This window comes from Protobothrops mucrosquamatus, unplaced genomic scaffold (assembly GCF_001527695.2).
Source record: "Protobothrops mucrosquamatus isolate PMUCROS unplaced genomic scaffold, P.Mucros_1.0 scaffold2158, whole genome shotgun sequence".
Taxonomy (NCBI): domain Eukaryota; kingdom Metazoa; phylum Chordata; class Lepidosauria; order Squamata; family Viperidae; genus Protobothrops; species Protobothrops mucrosquamatus.
In genome coordinates this window covers 109516-129311 of record NW_015388254.1, presented here as the reverse complement: position 1 = coordinate 129311, position 19796 = coordinate 109516, and the positions used below count along the sequence as shown (strand labels likewise).

The 19796-nt window shown below is 44.3% G+C and overlaps 1 protein-coding gene across 1 annotated transcript; it reads left to right on the top strand.

Moving 5' to 3' along the window:
• The first annotated feature begins 1161 nt into the window (after positions 1 to 1161).
• LOC107294927 (microspherule protein 1) lies at positions 1162 to 19331 on the top strand. The gene is made up of 14 exons (XM_015824196.1): positions 1162 to 1236; positions 4584 to 4713; positions 6244 to 6382; positions 7792 to 7950; positions 9036 to 9145; positions 11660 to 11768; positions 12826 to 12964; positions 13049 to 13124; positions 14439 to 14467; positions 15041 to 15133; positions 15613 to 15695; positions 16323 to 16410; positions 17407 to 17534; positions 18434 to 19331. Exons 2-14 carry the CDS (start codon positions 4604 to 4606, stop codon positions 18518 to 18520), a joined length of 1350 nt encoding a protein of 449 aa, XP_015679682.1. The 5' UTR covers positions 1162 to 1236; positions 4584 to 4603; the 3' UTR covers positions 18521 to 19331.
• The last annotated feature ends 465 nt before the right edge of the window (positions 19332 to 19796 follow it).

The following is a 19796-nucleotide window of genomic DNA, read 5'->3' as shown; positions in this document are numbered from 1 at the left end:
CATACAAAACCAGCTGGTGTGGTGCACATCTGCAGTGAATTAGAGATTATGTTATAACTCTTACTCATAATAAATTATACCCGCTTTTCATTAACAATAACACAAACAGCAGGAACATTTCTATTCTTGCTGTGGAATCAACATCTTTGCTACCATCTCTAACTGCTATACAGTACCACGGTATTCTTTTTTAATCAAGATCAATTATAGATCAATTAATCAATAATTAACAAAAAAGACTGACCCAAGGCATTTTGATGACTGAGATGTACCCAAATTACCACACCATGAGGACTGCTCCCTGGCCAAAGGACAGCTACTTGTAATCTCTGGATGAATGGCAAAGTCCCAAACTTTTAACACAGGATTTTATAACACATGACATAAAATGAATGTAACTCAGAATCACGTTTCTTGCTTAACAGTCGCTATTTCCAAGACTTAATGATCCATAACACAATCAGATGCTGTGATGGCTAATTATGCTTGTGCTATAAATGTAAACAGTTTGCTTCCAATTATCCTAGAATCAGCCATTTCCTCCACCCAATGCCAGGACTGAGGTTTAATGACCGTTTAATGCCAAATAATGCATAAACACTCAGTAAATGCAATGTGTTTTGGCTCCCAACTGCTACTTTCTCAAGGAGTCCGAAAAGCAAGGCGAGTGCTGTCCAGTTATTTCTCCTCAGCAACTAATATTCAAAGAGAAAGAAGCACGAGTTTCTGTTAACAGTTGCACATCGCTGTCAAACCAAAACGAGACTGGAATGGATTTATTTGATCCATCTTATAGCAATTCAAGCCACCGTCCTTTCTGCAGTCTGTCCGTCGTATTTCATATTTCCCCCCCCCAGTCTGAGAAAATGTTTTTTTAATCTAAAAGCCAGTGGCAGAGCGAAACTTCATGCCAATCAGAAGGTGTGCAAATACATCAGGCAATGAGTGACATCAACTGAAATCGCGATGCCCGAAAAAAGTCTTTGTGAGGGCAATGAGGTTTCTACGTTTTCTGGACAAGTTGAAGCACTGGAATGATGCCCTTAACCAAGATGGCCGCTCCCCCATTCAGCTCTCGGGCATGAGACAATTAAACCGGAACTGATCTTTCTCTTGTCTCGTTTTCCTTTTCTTTCCCCGGAAGTTATTGGGATTTTTCTGGCGTTTCCGACATGGACGTTGGGGAGAGAGGCGGGAGTCGTTGTTGTCGTTATCGTAACGATCGGGAATGGTGAGGTAATGCCGAAACAGACTTTATAACATTTTGAGATCTGTTGAGATTAGGCAGAGAGAACAGCTTCGCTTCTTGGTTAGGAAACGAACGAGCGAGGCGGACAAGGGACGCATGCGCAAAAAGGCGAAGGGACTAGAACTGCGCAAGCGCTCTACTCTTGCTCCTTTCTTTTCCCCAAATTCATATCAATCTGATTCGCTTGGGCTGATTGAATTCGCCTTGTTTGCATGGTTTCATTAATTGTGCATGATTCTGCCTTTTTAAGGTAGTTTTTCGTCTTCTAAGTAAATTGGATCACAATTCCCATAAGGCCAATCTCCTGGAAGGCATAAAATTAGGGAGGGCTGCCCAATTTTGAATAAGATTCTTTACTTTGGGATTTCTGTTTTCATCATACCACTCCTTTTCTTAACCTGATGTCCTCCCAATGAATTCCTATAATTTTTGATCACATAAATCGATGTCTGACACATCTGGAGGGCTCCAGATTAAAGAAGGCTGCACCAATATAATAAAAATGGGAATTACCTAAAGCTAGATCAGTTTATTTGAAGTTCTGAGCAAAGATTGTGACTCACCATTGTACCACACTATCACATTTACTTGAAATCTATGTTTATTAAATATTATGTATTTCTTTTTAAGTCATGGAATGAAGCAGTGGCTTTAGTAGGGCTGGGATCTGGTATTTCTTTTGATCCAGAATTGGAATAGTCTCATTGTTAGTAATTTGTACACCTAAAGAAGCAGCTGTGACAGCACTCTTAAGCCACTTTGGGTCTGAATATATTGTATCATTTTATTCGGTATTATATTGATATCTTAGTTTTCTTCTGGGAGTTATAGCAGAGTGGATGGGAGACTATCCAGAAATCTCAGAGTTGTAGAACTTGAATAGGCAACAACAAACCATTTCTGTATTCCTACCAAGGAAATAACATGGACAAAGTCATGTACCGAACAGGAATTGAGCTTGATATATTTACTTTTAATTGGTCCAGCAAGTGGCAGCAATTGTTCATTAAATCAATCAACAAATTGATATTGAAATACCAAACAAGCTTAATGTGGTTAATACTTGGATAGGGAACTAGTAGATTGTTTCAAAGCTGTCCCAAAAACAAAACAGGAAATTGAAAAAATATCCTGGAAGAAGAAAAGTGGCAATTTGCTTTCATGCTGTTGCCAAATAAACAACATTCACATATAAACAACTTCATGTATCCATGAAATCATCAGGAGTAACTCAACAGCATCCCTCTTTTCTGTTTTAAGAACTCAAGATGGTGTTTGTGGAACTCTCTCATTTTATCTGTGGAGATTCTCAGTCATCCAAGTCATGGTTGTCCCAAAGGTGCTTTTTCGGGAGGCAACTGGACTTTCTTGTTTCGTTTCTCATCCAAAACACTTCTTCAGTTCTGACTGGATGGTGGGGAATGCAAAGATTTATATTCCTTGCAGACAATTGGTCATTTGCATTCTTTTAGAGAGTCATTGAGGCCATTTGGAGGTTTATCTGTGTCCTCAGGGTCACCTGAGTAGTGCAAATGTGTGTGGAGCCTTCTCGGCTGCAGGATGTTTTCTGCCCTGTGTCCCTTCATTATTGAAGACAGGCTGTTGAGGATGAGTCTATGTTGTCTGCATCTCAAACTGGCGCCTGTTGTCCCGGGTGAAAGGGAAGCGCTGGGAATGCAGTCAGCCTGCATGGCAAAACAGTCACCCGGGATGCCAGGCGCATGCTCTGTGTGTGTACACAGGCGACTGGTGGTATTGCCTTATCCTAAAAGTGGTACAATGGGTGAAAAGGTTGAAAAGCTCTGGCCTAAACAACATATCTCTTCCTAAGCTGCTTTTCTCTAGAATACTGTGGGGTCTCTAAAAAGCACTAACTGCAAGTTAACAAGCTCAGTTCTGCCTGACACTGAGGCGACCCTAATCAGTTTCACACTAAAGATTTTCTTTAACTTCCTAAGTAGTTCCTGGTCAGCTGGCAAACAAAAACATCTAGTTCATTCTTTTTCAGAGCTTATTCTCCATTGTGTGCCTGTGTTACAGGTAATCCTCAACCTACAACTGTAAAGGAGCTTGCCCGTCACAGTTTTAAATAGTGACAGTTGTAAAGTGGCTGCTGTGGTTAAGCAAACACTGGTTGTTAAGGGACCAATGGTTTCTATGGGCACAGTTTTGCTGAAAATTGGAAGTAAATGCAGGTTTTCAGCAAAAACCCTCAAAAAATATGTGTCCCTAGGGTGCTTTAAACAATTGTAAATGCCACTGTGTGGCAGTCACGTGACTGTCGGGAAGAACCCAACTAGTGGAACTTTGAATCCTGGTTGTAAGTAGCCCCAAAGTGCGTCCATTGCAATTTTGAAGGTTGCCAAGCTGCCAGTTGTAAGTCAAGGAGTACCTGTGTGTTCTGTTGTAATTCCTTCCTCTCCGATGAATGTAAATACAAACATCAATTCTCTTTGTTAATTATCCCAGTGCCAGGTTGGGCATTCCAAAGAGCAGGGAATGGGTAAAAAAATATGAGATTTGCTCTTTTACCTGGGTTTCTTGTGAAATGAGTTCCGTTTGGCTCACCAGACTGTTTGGGGTTTTTTCCTTTTGTCAATGTAAAGCAAAGGAAAGCTGAAATAAAATTGTAAACACAGTCGCAGTCATGTGACTTTCACTTAGCAACCACTTTACCTAATGACTGAGTCTCTAGAACGGGGGTCCCCAACCCCCGGTCCATGGACTGGTACCGGGCCGCGGCATGCCAGCAACCGGTCCGCACAAAAAAGCAGAGCCCCATCCATGAGATGCAGGCAGCACACAAAACCATGCCCCCTCCGGTCCACGGAAAAACCTCTCTCCACGAAAACAGTCCCTGGTGCCCAAAAGGTTGGGGACCTCTGCTCTAGAACCAATTGTGGTTGCTAAACAAGGACTTCCTATAGCTGCTCTTAACAGCCAAGCAGAACAATAACCAAAATGGTTATGTCCACTATTACCTTCCTTGAAAACTGTCATGATGGAAAATGTTTTCTGTGCAATACTAATTGTCGTAGTGGAGCACATTGCTTAGAATAATTTCCTCTGAAATCAATAGTCTATTCCCAAGCCAAAAATATATATTAGAATAAAGAGGGTGCTTAACTTGCTTTTAAGTTACCTATTCCAAGTATGCAATTTCTTTTTGACTTCGGAGACTGCTGGTTAGCGATGAACCCATAATCGCTTTGCGCAAAAGGGCTTCCCTTTGCTTCCCTCTGCATCAGCTACCTAATAGACATGGCTGCAGCTTGGGATCCAGTCAGAACTAGCCAGCACTAAGCACTAAATCTGCGCTCCTGTCTCTTGCCAGACACTTTGGATTCCAGACTGATGGCGTCGGGTACAGCTAGCCGCTCCGAAGACGAAGAGTCTCTAGCAGGACAAAAGAGAAGCTCATCGCAAGTATCCGGGGCCATTCCAAAACGACGTAGTTCATCCAGGTACTGTGATGGACGTGGTTGGGAAGGTGATCCAGGGAAAGGAGGACATCTGGCTTCCAAATGTGTCTTTTAGTTTGGAGAGTTGAGAATTTAAAATTTAGAAATACGGTGCTTTGTTGGAAACGAGCGCTAAAGTATAGATAAATGGACTGGATTATTTTCATACGCAGATGCAATGTGGCCATTGTTTTCTGAGGATGTTTGAGTAAAACCTATTGAAGTCGCTCTTTTTGAAGCAATCACAAAGGATTTTGCTTTCTCTTAATTTGCACCAATTAAGTCAGGAGGTTGGCAACAGGCTGTCTAATCAAACTGTGGTCTCATGTTCGTTTTCCAGCCAAACTTGGTGGTTTCCCTTGATCCTCCCTTAATTGAGAGAAAGGATGGAACCTTGGGAATCACAAAATATACCAAAAATGACCAGATTCGTTCTCTTCTAGAACAGACATGTCAAACCCGCGATGTCACGTGACATCGCGAAACGTATCGGGACAGTTTTGCCATTGCCTGCAATGGGGTGAGCACGGCTTCCAGATGATGTGTCCGGCCCGCGGGCCAGCAGTTTGACACCCCTATTCTAGGCCATAAAATGAGCCATGGTAATACAGTGGTTAGAATGCAGTTTTGCAGGCTAATTCTGCCTATTGCCAGCAGTTCGATTCTCACCGGCTCATGGTTGACTCAGCCTTCCATCCTTCTGAGGTCGGTAAAATTAGGACCCAGATTGTTGGGGGCAATATGCTAACTCTGTAAACCCTCTTAGAGAGGGCTGTAAAGCACTGTGAAGCGGTATATAAGTCTAAGTGCTAATACTATTGCAGTAAAAGCAAAGAGAATAATTGTGTGATGTTCTTGCTGATTAGAGAAGAATTTTTGATTTTTTTTTCAGTACATTTCATGGGGTCAAAGGGCCTAGATGCTACTGCCCTAAGGAACAAGATCTGTTCCTGTAGAGTTGCATGTGAATTATAAAATATATCTCAAGCATTTTGACTACAGAGACATGTTCATGTAATGCATTAAGTCCCTCAAGAGTGTTTTATCCCCTACCCTATGCAGATTCTTAACCACAGCTGATAGGTTTCCCATGATTAAATGTATCATTTTAACCTGAAACAGTCACTACTTCCGGTCAGCACTAACCAGAATTCTCCACCAACAATTAATCTTCGTCTCAAGTTCTTATTAGAGCTAACTGGAAATAATGGCTGCTCTTAATTACCGCAAAAATGTGACAATAAAATCGTTGCATGTGGTTGCATATTAATTAGCCTGAGTGACTGGGGATATTGTGCAAACCGCACACACACACCCACCCAAGTACGGTTGTTAAAATGCTGGTTGACTTAACTGGGACCAATTATGCCCTATTCACACATAGCTTAGACTTTTCCTAAAAGACTTGGTCCACAATTCTGCTAAGTGAAAGAATGTCCACTGAAGTTACCCATGACTCACTGTTAAAGAAAGTAGCGGAGGGGGATAGCTGTTTCCTTGAGATTATGGCAATGCGGATGTTCGCCATTCTAGGTTCATCAAGCGGAAGAAATTCGATGATGAGCTGGTAGAAAGCAGCCTTGCCAAATCATCCAGCCGGGCCAAAGGCCCCAGCGGGGTGGAGCCGGGACGCTGCTCTGGCAGTGAGCCATCTTCTAGTGAAAAGAAGAAGGTGAGTCAGTGACTGATCTGCCTCATTGTGTTTCACTGAGGGAGGGCCTTCAGAAATCCCCTTATTGTTCTCCAGGCCACGCGTAGGACAGTTTTACCGTAACATAACTAGGACTCTTTTATTGAATCCACATTCCAGGACAAAACATCCGTGCGTAACTTAAAATACGTAGGTACGTGTTGAAAAATAATGGTGCCCAATCTTTTAGTTCTTTTTTCTTTTCAGTCGTTCGTAAGTCTGACTGGCAGTTTGTTTAGAAGCAGCTTCTTTTGTTTCTCTGTAACTGACAATTCTAAAAGCTGGGCTGGTTTGAAATCCTCTTTCGTGGAATAAGCCAATCCTGCCAGGCAAAGTTAGATTCTCGTGTCCTTGTAGGAAAAGAGGAATCCAAGGGTTTCTACTTCCGGTCACCTCACTTGCCTTCTGAACTTAAGGCCTGCAGGAGACTCTTTTGAGTAGATGAAATAATCTTCCCTGTTCTTTCTCTTGCCCTATTTCTGCCACCTCAATCTTGCTAGGACTGGCCAAGCTTCCTGGATTGATTCCTGCCATCGCTTGCTCGGTTGCAATGATATATTTCTGAGCAGGGCAAGCAGAGGACATGTCAAGATGACTATGACAGGTCAAACTGTCCCTGTTAGTAGCCTGACAGACATGCTGCAGCTAGTTCAGATGGGCAATTAGACTAACTCAGGGGTAGGCAACCTTGGCTCTTTTATGACTCGTGGACTTCAATTCCCATAATTCCTGAGCCAGCATAGCTCAGCATGGAAACCTCTCCCTTTCCCCTCAGCATGGCTGGCTCAGGAATTCTGGGAGTTGAAGTCCACGAGTCATAAAAGAGCCAAGGTTGCCTAGCCCTGCATTAACTGAAGGCTGATGGTTACCTTGAGTGTTCCGACTGGGTAAGAATGCTGAGGTGTAAACCAAGTTTAGACTGCCATGCTTTTAAAACATCACAGCTTGCCTTGCCTAGAACTGGTCTCTCTCTGCCTAGAGCAGTGTTTATTAAACTTTTTTCTCTCAGGACCCCTTTCCCTTTGTAAATATTACGGAGGGCTTCAAAAGAGCTTCCGTTCGTACGGGTTATATGTATCACTGTTTTATTACCGTATGAAAAATTACTACTACATCCACTGCCGCTACCGCTTTTCACATTTGTTCAATGGAATTTTAATGTTGTATTATTTTTCAACATATGCTAGAAAATAATTTCGAATTTGCAAATCCCTGGGAAGTTCTTGGGATCCCCCCCACTCCCCGAGGGGTCCTAGGACTGCACTTTAAGAAACACTGGTCTAGGATATGAACATTAGTTATTTTATTATTCAGCTGTCTGGAGTGTTTTGGCTTCCCTCACTGCTGTGTCTCTTGTGATTCGGTGTCCCTTCCCCACTCTGCCTCTTCAGGTGTCCAAGTCCATCTCAACCCCTGTCACGCCAAGCCCTGCTCCAAATCCCAGCCTCACCAAACGGATGAAGAAGAGCAAGCAGCCCTTGCAGGTCACCAAGGATTTGGGCCGCTGGAAACCCACCGATGATCTGCTACTGATCAACGCTGTGCTTCAGGTACTGAAATGGGCTTAGAATGCCTGTCCCAGATGTTTATCCATAGTGCTCAAAAAGGCTATTTAAATCCTTAGGGTGCCCTTCTTTCCTTAGGAAAACTAGAATCGCTTACATGAGGCTCCTAAGCAGTTCCTTTCAAAATATGTCTGGAGACCATTCTCACCCTCTTCCTGAATCTTTCTAATGTGTGCCTCTATCAGAACAGGTAGTCCTCAACTTAACAACCGGTTGCTTAGCAACCAAAGTTATGATGGAAACCAGCCCCCCCTCCCCCAAATCTAATAGGTAACCGCATGTTGGGTGCTCAGCAGCTGGCCTGCATTTACCGCCATTTGCAGTGTCTTGTGTCACATGATTGTATTTTACCATGTTTTTTTCCAATACCCGGCACTTACTTCCGGTTTTCAGCAAAAATGCTCCATAGTGAACAATGGGTTTGCTTTAGGACTGACGCATTGACTTTACAACTGCCACATTTGCTTAATGCAGGTACCATTACGGTAGTAAGTCGAGGACTTACCTGTGTAGCCAGTATTGAAACTGGTGGGTCAGTGGCCTGATTCAGTCCACTGTAGCTGCAGAAGTATATTAATTTTCTGAAACCATTCCTCCTCAGCATTTTTTGTAATCAGTTTTTGATTGCTTTATCCTTCAGTGGGTTCTGTTCCATTAAAGCTCAAAGTGCTTAGAAGTCAATATAGTTGCCGCCTTCCTTCCTTCCTTCCTTCCTTTCTTCCTTCCTTCCTTCCTTCCTTCCTTCCTTCCTTTCTTTCTCTCTCCTTCCTTCCTTCCTTCCTTCCTTCCTTCCTTCCTTCCTTCCTTTCTTTCTTTCTTTCTTTCTCTCTCTCTCTCTCCTTCCTTCCTTCCTTCCTTCCTTCCTTCCTTCTCTTTCTTTCTTTCTTTCTTTCTTTCTTTCTTTCTTTCTTTCTTTCTTTCTTTCTTTCTCCTTCCTTCCTTCCTTCCTTCCTTCCTTCCTTCCTTCCTTCCTTCCTTCCTTCCTTTCTTTCTTTCTTTCTTTCTTTCTTCAAACCTGACTGTGTTTCCCCCACCCTAAAACTGAGAGCTCTTTCTCTTTCTCTCTGAAGACCAACGATCTGACCTCTGTGCATCTGGGAGTCAAGTTCAGCTGTCGCTTTAACCTGCGAGAAATCCAGGAGCGGTGGTACGCTCTCCTCTATGACCCTGTGATTTCCAAGTAAGTTTGGTCATATTCACACAATCCTGATTCTCAAAGGGGGAGAACGGAGCTGTGGTGAAGGCTCCCACTCTCTTGTTTCTGAGACTAGGCAGGTGGCAACCTGACCTCACTACCAGCTGAGGACTAGAAGCAGATCACTCTCTTAGGGGAGGCAAGCATCCTGGTAGACTGAAAGACAAATGTGTGTTGGTCTAGTTTCCAGAGAACTTTCCTTTGTGGAGATCCTATATATCAGGGGTCTCCAACTCCCAGTCTGTGGCCTGATACCAGGCAGTGGCCATTTGTGCAAGCGGCAGGCCCGTGAGTGAAACCATCCCCTCCTTCCCCCTTGCTGCCTGTCTGCAGAGCAGGAAATAATTGGGTACCGCTGCTATATGTTCTTATTTGGAAGTGAATTGTTTTGACTTAATAGATTCTACTTCCAAGCAGAGTCTTGGAATAAAGGGTTACACGTGGCCATGTATGTGGCAAAGTATATATTAGGTCTCTCTCTCTGCCACTCTTATTATTATTTATTTATTTTATTTATTTATTTAATTGCATTTATATCCCGCCCTTCTCCTTGCGGACTCAGGGCGGCTGACAATGATTAAAATACTAACATATACATCTAATTAAAAATTGATTAAAAAGAAATATTTAGATACGTCAAATTTAAAAGTAATTAAAACCCCTTTAAAATCCCTTAGGCCAGTCCCGCGAGCTGGNCCGCGAATCCAGGAGAACACCCAAGTTGCGGACCCGATCCGAGGGGGCCAAAGTTTCGCCCCCTATAGTCAGCGATGGAATCAGCTGGCTATGCCGAGGCGCCGGTAGCCACAGCCACTCGGTCTTGGACGGGTTGAGTCTGAGTTTGTTCCTCCCCATCCAGACCCTCACGGCCTCCAGGCACCGGGCCATCACGTCACGGGCATCGTTGGGGTGGCCCGGGGTGGATATGTACAGCTGAGTGTCGTCAGCGTACTGATGGAAATCCACCCCGAAGCCACGAATGATCTCCCCCAGCGGCTTTACATAAATATTGAACAGAAGAGGAGAGAGGACCGATTATAATGTCTGGCCAGCATTTCTCCATTCCTTTCAGTAGAGCTGGCACTGCTACTCTTGTATCTTTTCTTGCTAGGAAAGTGAACCCCTGAACCAATGGGGATTCATTGATTGCCAGGTTGGGGGGGGGGAAATGATCAAGATTCCCATCCCTTCTCCCATTTTATGTGCAGTTTCACAGCTGCTGAGAAGCAGTGGTGACTACCACCTCGCATGATGGTTGATGGGGAGAATAGATGACCAATAGATGCAATTGCACATGTGTCATCATCTGGGTGTCACTTCGGCTTGCTGCAGGTGCCATTGCCAACCGAGGTCTTTTCTTCCATACCACAGGGATGTTATCTAACTTCTTGATCCGATTCTTGCAAATCGGATGTTAAAAAGTTTCCTCTTTCTTTGAGGAAGAAGCAAGCTCCGTGTGTTCCAACCGAGGAGAGAAATTAAGAGTCTGCAAGCAGCAGGCCTGGTCTGCTTGCACCAGTACCCTTATTGTCTGTGCTCCTGCTGGCTGCTTCCTCTCCAACCATGGCTCCTGCTGGTGCATGGCTGTGTCATCTGGTGCCCTACTAGGCAGAGTGTCCAGGACAAGTCCAGAAGGCTAGTCAAGCTGAAAGAGGAAGAGAAGCTGGTTGTTTTCATTGAAACGGGTCATTTCCTGATTTAGATAACATTCCTGCATGTAGTTCATCCATCCCTTCCACAGTTCTTGCGTGACAGAGATAGCACACGATGTAGTAAACAGCAGAAAGTGGGATTTTACTATATATCATTGATGGCTTGATAGAAGCACAAGTGGAAGAAAGATGAAAGTAGAACAGATTCCAGATTTCCAGAGGGTTAAAGCAAGGTAGTCCAGCTTAAATGTTGATACAGTGATGTTTGTTCTAGATCAGCATGTCTTCATAGTAGAGGTGAATAACGATTCCTGATCATTGCAAGAGGTATTTTGATGTTCTGTTTCCCAGTGCCTATTTTATTTTATTTTCTGAGGCAAAGAAGGGTTTTCTAATCATGTGGCACTAAAGACTGGAATCCTACGAGTAGAAAAATAATAAAATTCTTAAAAACGACTGAGAGGGGAGATGGTTTTAAGTCGAAAGAACTAATTTTTGGTTCATCAGTGCTGGCATTAACGTGAAATGTTGATTCTGACATCCCCAACTTTTCCTGAAAAAGTCATCTTGCATTTCTTTGGCGTAAACATCAGGATAGCTTTCTAAAAGGTGGAAAATCCTTACATACCCCCTTTGAAAAAGATAGGATGCATATATCAACCATTTGGGATTTAAATGTATTGGATTTGTTTACATGTTAAGAAAGAGATTCAGCGTGTATCGCTTTGTGTTTCCTCTTTCCTCTTTTCCTGCTGGTCAAATGCTGCTGGAGACTCTGAGAGACAACAATCACACTGAGTCAGGGAAGCCAATGAATTTTTGGTCCCTTTGTCTTCATTCCCTACAGGCTGTCTTGCCAAGCAATGAGGCAACTGCATCCTGAAGCCATTGCGTCAATGCAGAGCAAAGTGTTATTCAGCAAAGCGGAGGAACAGCTGCTAAGCAAAGTGGGATCGGTAAGGAGCAATACCCCTGGGTGTCATATCCCCAGCCCTAGTAGCCCTGGCACAAAGCAAACCTGGGTATCTGAGAGCCCCTTTGTATCAGTCTTTAAGGCCTCGCAAGTTCTGCTTTTTCCCCCTGTCGCTCCTGGCAATTTCTTCTTAGTGCCAAGAAGGGCTTTTAATGAGAGTTATTCGTTGTTTCTGTAGTTAATACATAACAGTAGTGGCCAAAATTGTGGAAACCTTTTGGGAAAAGTGTATTTTTGAGGTTTGATGTCTAATAACACCACTTTTTTGGGGGGGAGTAGTACCATACAATTATATATCAATGGAAAGATAATTTAATCAAGAATATAATGCAACAAAGTTTGTTCAATTATCTGTACTGTATTCTATGAAAAGTTACAGCCAAATAACCAGAGAAAGGAAGCACAACTTGCTTAGGTTGATATCGGGTAGCTTTCCTTCATCTGATGGTAGCCAATGAGCGTGAGTGTTTAGAGAGCCAATCAGGTGTCATCTTGTTTTGGCAATGAGCCAGTCAGATCACAGTAGGATTCAGTTATCGATGTCATGTATTGAAGCTGAGAGGAGGACATTTGTCAGTGTGTTATGTGATCGCTATCAAGTTGGTTGGGTTTTTTTTTGTGTCCTTTCATTTAGTGAGCTTGTAAAACGTGATAAAACTAAAGTAAAAGAGTTGACTGGTTGCCCAGAAACCAAAGTAAAATAGTATTATTAAGTGAACAAGGCTACAGTTATAAAGTAATTAGAAGAAAATTGATGGAAACTTAACCAAAGGTGGCATTTCTACTGCACATTTTTCCCAAAAGGTTTCCACAATTTTGGCCACTACTGTATAATACAATGTCACAGGCCAGATTAGATCTGATACTATTGTAAATCTCACTTCTCTGGTCTTTGGGGAAATCTAAAGTTAGTAAAAAAAACCCATCAAGCTTGAGTTAAATTTAAGCCTTATTAAGACCCTTAATAGTGAAAATTATAATAAACGCCACTCTGTGTAATGAAGGCTTCCGCTTTCACTCTCTTTCTGCTGTTCACCTAGACCAGTCAGCCTACTTTGGATACATTCCAGGACCTGCTGCACAAACACCCAGAGGTTTTCTACCCTTCCCGCACTGCCAAAGTCTTGCAGACCCATTGGCAGCTCATGAAGCAGTACTACCTCCTGGACGATCAAACAGGTAAGGCGGCCTGCTGGTTCCTTGGCTGAGGCTGAGACTGAGCCTGGGGTCTGAATTCTAAACTACCGTGTGCCCTCTCTGCAGTGCAGCCATTGCCCAAAGGAGACCAAGTGCTCAACTTCTCGGATGCTGAAGACATGATAGATGACAGCAAGCTGAAGTAAGTGAGAAGCTGGTAGATAACTCCCCCCCCCCATTTAAGCCATAGAGCAGGGGTGTCAAACTCAATTTCATTGAGGGCTGCATTAGCATTGCGGTTGCCCTCGGGGGGGGCTGGGTGGGTGTGGCCAGGGTGGGTGCGGTCTACTGGGTGGGCGTGGATGGAGTGGGTGTGGCCTACTGGGTGGGCGTGGCCAGCTCTACATCGTTCGCGTCAACGGTGTCTGTGGGGGCCTGGGCAGGAGTGGGACAGATCTGAGGGTCTCTGGCAGAAGGGGGTGGGACCAGGGCAAGTGCCAAGGCATGGTCCACTGGAGGAGCCTCACTGTTCCTCTCAGGCCATGTGGGGGGGGGGCTGGATGGTGGTACGGGCTGCCGGGAGCCCTGGGCAGCAGAGGTCAAATGCCCAGCCTGGCCCTTGAGCACCCGTGGCACCAAGCCCAGCCCCACTTTCTCAAGGCTGCTGCTCAAGGTTCTCCTGGTTCCTCGCTGTTTCCAGACAGCCTTGTGGAGCTAAGACTGAATGCATTTCAGCATAGATGGCCACCACAAAATTGTACATTGGTTCCTGGCTGGCCTGTGCCAGGGACAAGGCAGCGGGGCCCATTCCCTCACTTTCCAGGATGGCTTCACGGGCCACATGAAAGTACTTTGCGGGCCGCATCCAGCCCCCGGGCCTTGTGTTTGACATGTCTGCCATAGAGCATTGTGCCAGCAATGTGGCTGGGCTGACTTTAGGGTGGGCAAACATCCCTTCGGTATCTAGAGTGACAGTTTGAAGCCACTCCTGTTCCCTTCCACAGAGGACTGATTGAATGTTCAGGAATTGTGTTGCAATAGAACTTAGATCTGATGACGGTTATTGTCTAGCTTCTACAGCGCCTTTCGTCTATTTAAGTTCTCAGTCATCCAGGACATGGTTGTCCCAAAGGTGCTTTTTCAGGAGGCAACTGGACTTTCTTCTTCTTCTTGTTTTTTTTTGAAGACGTTTCGCTTCTCATCCTTCCGTTTCCTCCTGAAAAAGCGCCTTTGGTGTGCAGCGCCTTTTATTTCCATTCATTTTGCAGCCAGCATCCTAGTTGTCCTGGGAAATTCCAGCTGGGAATCGATAGTCGTTTGCTTTTTGAAGTTGTCTGCATTGCACCAGTGGCAGAATGTTAAATCTGACCCAAGGCGCACACGTTTGTAATAATGAAATTTAGAGTAGAACAGGAGCAAAGGCCAAACTGATACTGGAGTAATCGGTGGGCGGTCTGTGGTCTGCTTAACCTCCCGTGTCTCTCTTTTTCTCTACCCTTTTCCCCTTTCCCTATAGGGATGTACCAGATGAAGTGTTGGAACACGGTGAGTTAGACTTGGTTTGATAACCTGAAGCTATGTATGGACCGAATGGGAGCTTCCTCTTCAGGTGGCTGCATTTTTGCATTATTGGCTTTGTGTGGTTCCGACTATTTTCTGTTCGGTCAAAACCCTGGGAAGTGCTAACTCAAAAGATTAGACTCTTTGTTGGAAAGTTGTGGAAGAAAAGTAGGGCTGGACTTTATTTGCTTGATGGTCCCAGGAAATAGGGCCACAGGGCATCCTGCCTCCTTTCGGTAAAAACCTCTGAAGTTAGAAGCCCGACGGCAGCCGAGCCAAAAGAAGGAAGAAGCCTTGTTGGGAGAGATGGCAGATCTTAAAAGGCTAGGGTTCTTCAGTCGATTTCTGTCACGTTCTTGATCGTTTCCTGCAAAAAGGGGAGGAAGGAGCTGCCAGGGTTGAATGGTGGTGGGCAATCTAAAGAAGGGAATTTGAGGGGGGGGGGGGAAGAAACAAACCCAGGATTTCAGAATTATCTTCACCTTCGTTATAAAATAATGCCATTGCACTTCTCTATTAAACATGCGCTCTCCTTGGCGGTTGCCTTCCTCCTCGCAGAACTGACCGTGGCGGACCGGAGGCAGAAGCGTGAGATTCGGCAGTTGGAGCAAGAGCTGCACAAATGGCAAGTGCTGGTGGACAGTATAACAGGTGAGAAAAGTCTGCAGAGGCCTCCTTGTAGCTGGAAAGAGCAGCCAGGGGATCTTGAAAGGACTTAGCTGGGAAGCCAAGCTTGGGAACGGAAGGGGTATAAATCAGGGGGTTCCCTCAACCCCCAGTCTGCGGGCTGGTACTGGCCTCACGGCCCACTGGGAACAGATCCACGCAAGCGGTGGGCGAAACACGTGAAGCTCCCTTTGCACATGCGCGGGATTAGGTTGAGCACGCGGAATCATCTCCTTCCCCCCTCCCCGCCCCCCTTACTGCCGGTCCGCGGAGCCGGAAAGGTTGGGACCGCTAGTATAAATAATGCCCAGGCACGATTTATTTATTTATTTATTTATTAAACTTACACGCCAAATGCAACTCTTAGCCACTAGACACTTTTCTCTTGCCAAGCTCGCAAAATGATGGTCGGCCCCGTTTCTCAAAACCTCGCCGGCCTCTTTTACTCTTTTTCTTCCTCCTAGGGATGAGCTCCCCTGATTTTGATAACCAGACCTTGGCTGTGCTGCGTGGACGGATGGTACGCTACCTCATGCGCTCCCGGGAGGTGAGTTCCGCTTTTTTCATTTAGCTGGGCCCAAAACTGAGGAGGTGGAACTTGGATCAAGGAGAGGAAGTTGAACCCTTTTTTTTCAATCATACAAATTAGCTACCCACAATCAAGCTGCATTTGATTTTGAGGTACGCAGCCTATCTGTTTGTTCTGAAAGGTTGAAGACTCTGGGCTCTTTCAGTGAGAACGTTTTGATAGAAGGACAGTTTTTAATTCAAGAGGTGCTGGTATTTTTTTTTTAATTCTCTTTCCCAGACAGTGGAAGATAACATTATACAGGCACTGGAGTGGAGAATTAACATTGGTTCTTGATTTCCACTCCTTTACTGTTAACACCCTTAATATGTAATTTACTTTGCGACAAAGTGAAAGCCCGAGAACCCGAGTTCTTAGTGTAATTTTCAATCCTGTGATGAACTTCAGTTTTTTTTTCACTTGGCTTGTCTACATGCCATCATCTGGACTTTTTTTTTTTTTTTAGAAAAGTCAGCTTTTGCAAAATCAGAAACAAATGTATTGGGTCAGTTCACCCGATTCGTTTTGATCGCTGGCGCCAGCAAAAACCCTGCTGTGCTTGCTATGCAAAGTGAATTTTTTTTAAAATCTAATTTCCTTTTCTAGATCACGCTTGGCAGAGCCACCAAAGACAATCAGATTGATGTAGATCTGGCACTGGAAGGCCCTGCTTGGAAAATCTCCCGCAAACAAGGTACCGGAATTGATTCTTGCCTCTGAATTACTGGAAAAAAAACAAACAAAAAACTTTTGAGCCCCGGGAAGATAGCATTACTATCAGGAACCAGATCCCAGAGTCTTGCTTGTGGTTCCTGAGACACTAGCTTCACCTTGCAAGATGCCTGAGAATTTTTTTTTTTTTTGCCAGGATAAACAGCTGTTTTTAAAATTTGAAAGTAGTGCAAAAGTAAGATGGTGTTTGCCCATCCTGATGGCCCTATGAAATCTTTGAGGCATTTGTTGGAATCCTGTGAAACCCCCCCCCCCCCCAGCCAGCTCTGCAGTTTTTCCTCATACATTTATTATCCTCATGTGAAAAGTACATTCAGGTAGTCCTCGATTTACAACCGTGACTGAGAATGGAATTACCGTTGTAAGTTGAGGCATGATTTGAGCTGATGGGGTTTTTTTTTGGGTGGTTGTTAAGCAAATGCCCTAGTTGTTAAGCGAACGCTGTGCCTAAGCAATTCCATTTTATCCAATGGGCATTTTTTTGTCAGAAACTGGACGTAAATGTTGGCAAAAGCATCAAAAAACACAGTCACGTGACCACGGGATGCTACGGGTGGCCATCAAGGGGAGCTGATTGCCAAGAACCCAAAATGCAATCACATGACCGGGTAGATGGGTATGCATCTGTCATAACTTTGAAATGAGGTCATAAGTAGCTTTTGAGTTGGGGGGGGGGAGAAATGTCTGTCATAACTTTGTAAGTCGAGGACTACCTGTATTCAGTGGCCTTTCTTTAGGCTGCCTAGTTTGAGAGCCTTCTCTTGGCGGGAGATTGCCTCTTAACTTTTGAAGATAAACTGTTTCTCAAGAAAGGTCAACATGTCCTCTAAAGGCAGTGCCACGGTGGCTGTGGCCTAAATTCATGTGGCTTGGGACCCAGTTACCTTCCATCGTGGCTTTGCTCTCTTCCTCCTGGGAAAAGTCCAAGTCACCTTAATCTCTTCCTAAATGCACACAGGTGTCATCAAGCTGAAGAACAACGGGGACTTTTTCCTGGCAAACGAAGGCCGACGACCCATTTATGTTGATGGGCGGCCAGTACTTTGTGGCAGCAAGTGGAAACTCAGCAATAACTCTGTGGTTGAGGTGAGCGGGGGCTGGCTGTGCTTTGTAGCAGAAAAAGTTGGGAGTTAGATATTGTCTCCTTGCCCGTAGGATGTATCCCTCTTGTTCTAATGTTTTTTTTCTTTTTTAGAGGGTGGGAAGACTGGGAAATTAGAGCTCAGATTAAATTAAATAGCATTTCTTGCTAATTGATGCTGAATCGGTAATTTTTATTCTTCTGTTAATTTTAACTTGGTTTTGTGGACTTATTATACTAAAGTATTGAGATCTTTATATTGGCTGTTGTTCTGCTTTACCTGTGTGTTTTTTTTTTAAACATTGAATTGCTTAGAATTAACTTGAAGTGGCCAGAATATAAATGTTGCTATAAATTTAGTAATAATAGCCAGGGCAAATTACCAGTGGGTCTATCCCATGCTTACAGCCTATCTGCATGGACTCAGTTGAGCCCAGATGCTAACAGCCTTCACCAATGTGGCACCTTCAGAGGGGTTGGGACTGCAGCTCTCAGATGGGGAGATGGCCTTAAATGGAGGGCCAGCTCGTGTTCCCTCCTGGCCAGGAAGGAGGACACATGAGTCACTTTAGCCTAAGAACCTTCTAGTTAGCTGCCATTGAAGATCTCCACACTGGTGGAAAAACTTCTCAAGGTGGCTTGTGTCTTAATTGGGTATGAAAGCAGAATCTAAACTAGGGGTAGGCAACCTTGGCTCTTTTATGACTCGTGGACTTCAACTCCCAGAATTCCTGAGCCAGCCATGCTGAGGGGAAAGGGAGAGGTTTCGAAGCTGAGCCCTGCTGGCTGAGGAATTCTGGGAGTTGAAGTCCACAAGTCATAAAAGAGCCAAGGTTGCCTGCCCCTGAATTCTATACAAATAAACTGATTTAATTCTATTCTCCCTCCCTCCCTCTTTTTCTAGATTGCCAGCTTGCGCTTTGTTTTCCTCATCAACCAAGATTTGATTGCTCTTATCAAGGCAGAAGCTGCCAAAATTGCCCAGCCCTGAGGCTTGGATCAACCCAAAGGACCCCACTCCTTCCTCCAGCGGGAACTGCTATTTTCTTTGCTGCTTATGCAGCTTCCTCCAGTTTGCCTCCTTTGAGGCTAGGACACAAAGCAATCCTGGGCCTTTTAGCATAGAGGAACTCTTGTTTCGTGCGTGCACACACTCAACCACTGGAAAGAGAAGGGGGTGGGTGGGGATAAGAGACTTGGGCTTAAAACAGAGCCCTTTGGCTAACTGGAGCCCTTTGCTGAGTACCCTGGCTTGTGCGAGAAACGGCTTACTGCTTCTATTGGCTATTGCGCTTGACTCTCTTTGGGACAGAGTGACGAGATTTTTCAGGAGTGGATGTGGGGAGAGCCAATGTCAAGCTAACATAATAGTTATCAGTCCTCTCATCGGCACTGTGTTAGTCTCCTTTCTAGATGTTAGTTTTTCAGGTATTGTCCACTAGAATCTCAGTTCCTTGTGTATGAAAGAAAAAGAATGATTTATTCCAAATAAGGTTGGTTATAAAAATAGAGGTCCATCTGTTCCTATCTGTTTATGTGGTACAATATTATTACTTATCAGGGGTGTTGACAGACTAATGAGCTATTTTAGCTTTTGGCACGTGCCTCCTCAGTGCAAGCACATCCTTGCCTGAAACTGTAGGGTAGAATAAGCTTACCAGAATGTTGTCAGTCATAGTTTGATTGTTTGGGGTTTTAAAAGCAATGGAAGTAAATCTAATTATTTAAAATGCAGCCTTTGCATTGCTACCTTTTTAAAAAATCTAGCTTTTGTGTCCATTAAAATTTCTTGTGTAACTGTGTAGACTGGCTAGTGGCCTGAATTGAACCGGCGGTGAAGTTTATTGCAGAATCTTCTTTTCCGTATATTTTTATAACTGAAGTTTGCGATTTTCATTTAACTTTGGTAGCGGCTCTACATACCGTGATTTAGCATGGGAAAGGTTGCTCGCGAGCCTCATAAGGACCACACCTGAGCAACAGCAGTTCATCAGTTAAAACAGTCGGAGTTCAAAACATACTTTTTATTTTATAAAAAGGGTGCCCAGCTCCACTCTTAACTAGGACTGGGGGATAGTCTTGGACCTGCCTTCCCGTTTGAAAATTACATGCTCAGGGGGACTTTCCACTCCAATTCCACTCACTATCCCCACAGCAATGTCTTTTAACAATCCAACTGCCTGAAGGAAGGTTGTCTAAAATGGAACCATGTACAAATATGGGTACGTTTGCATATTTCAAGCTGTGATGCATGGATGTATTCCCTA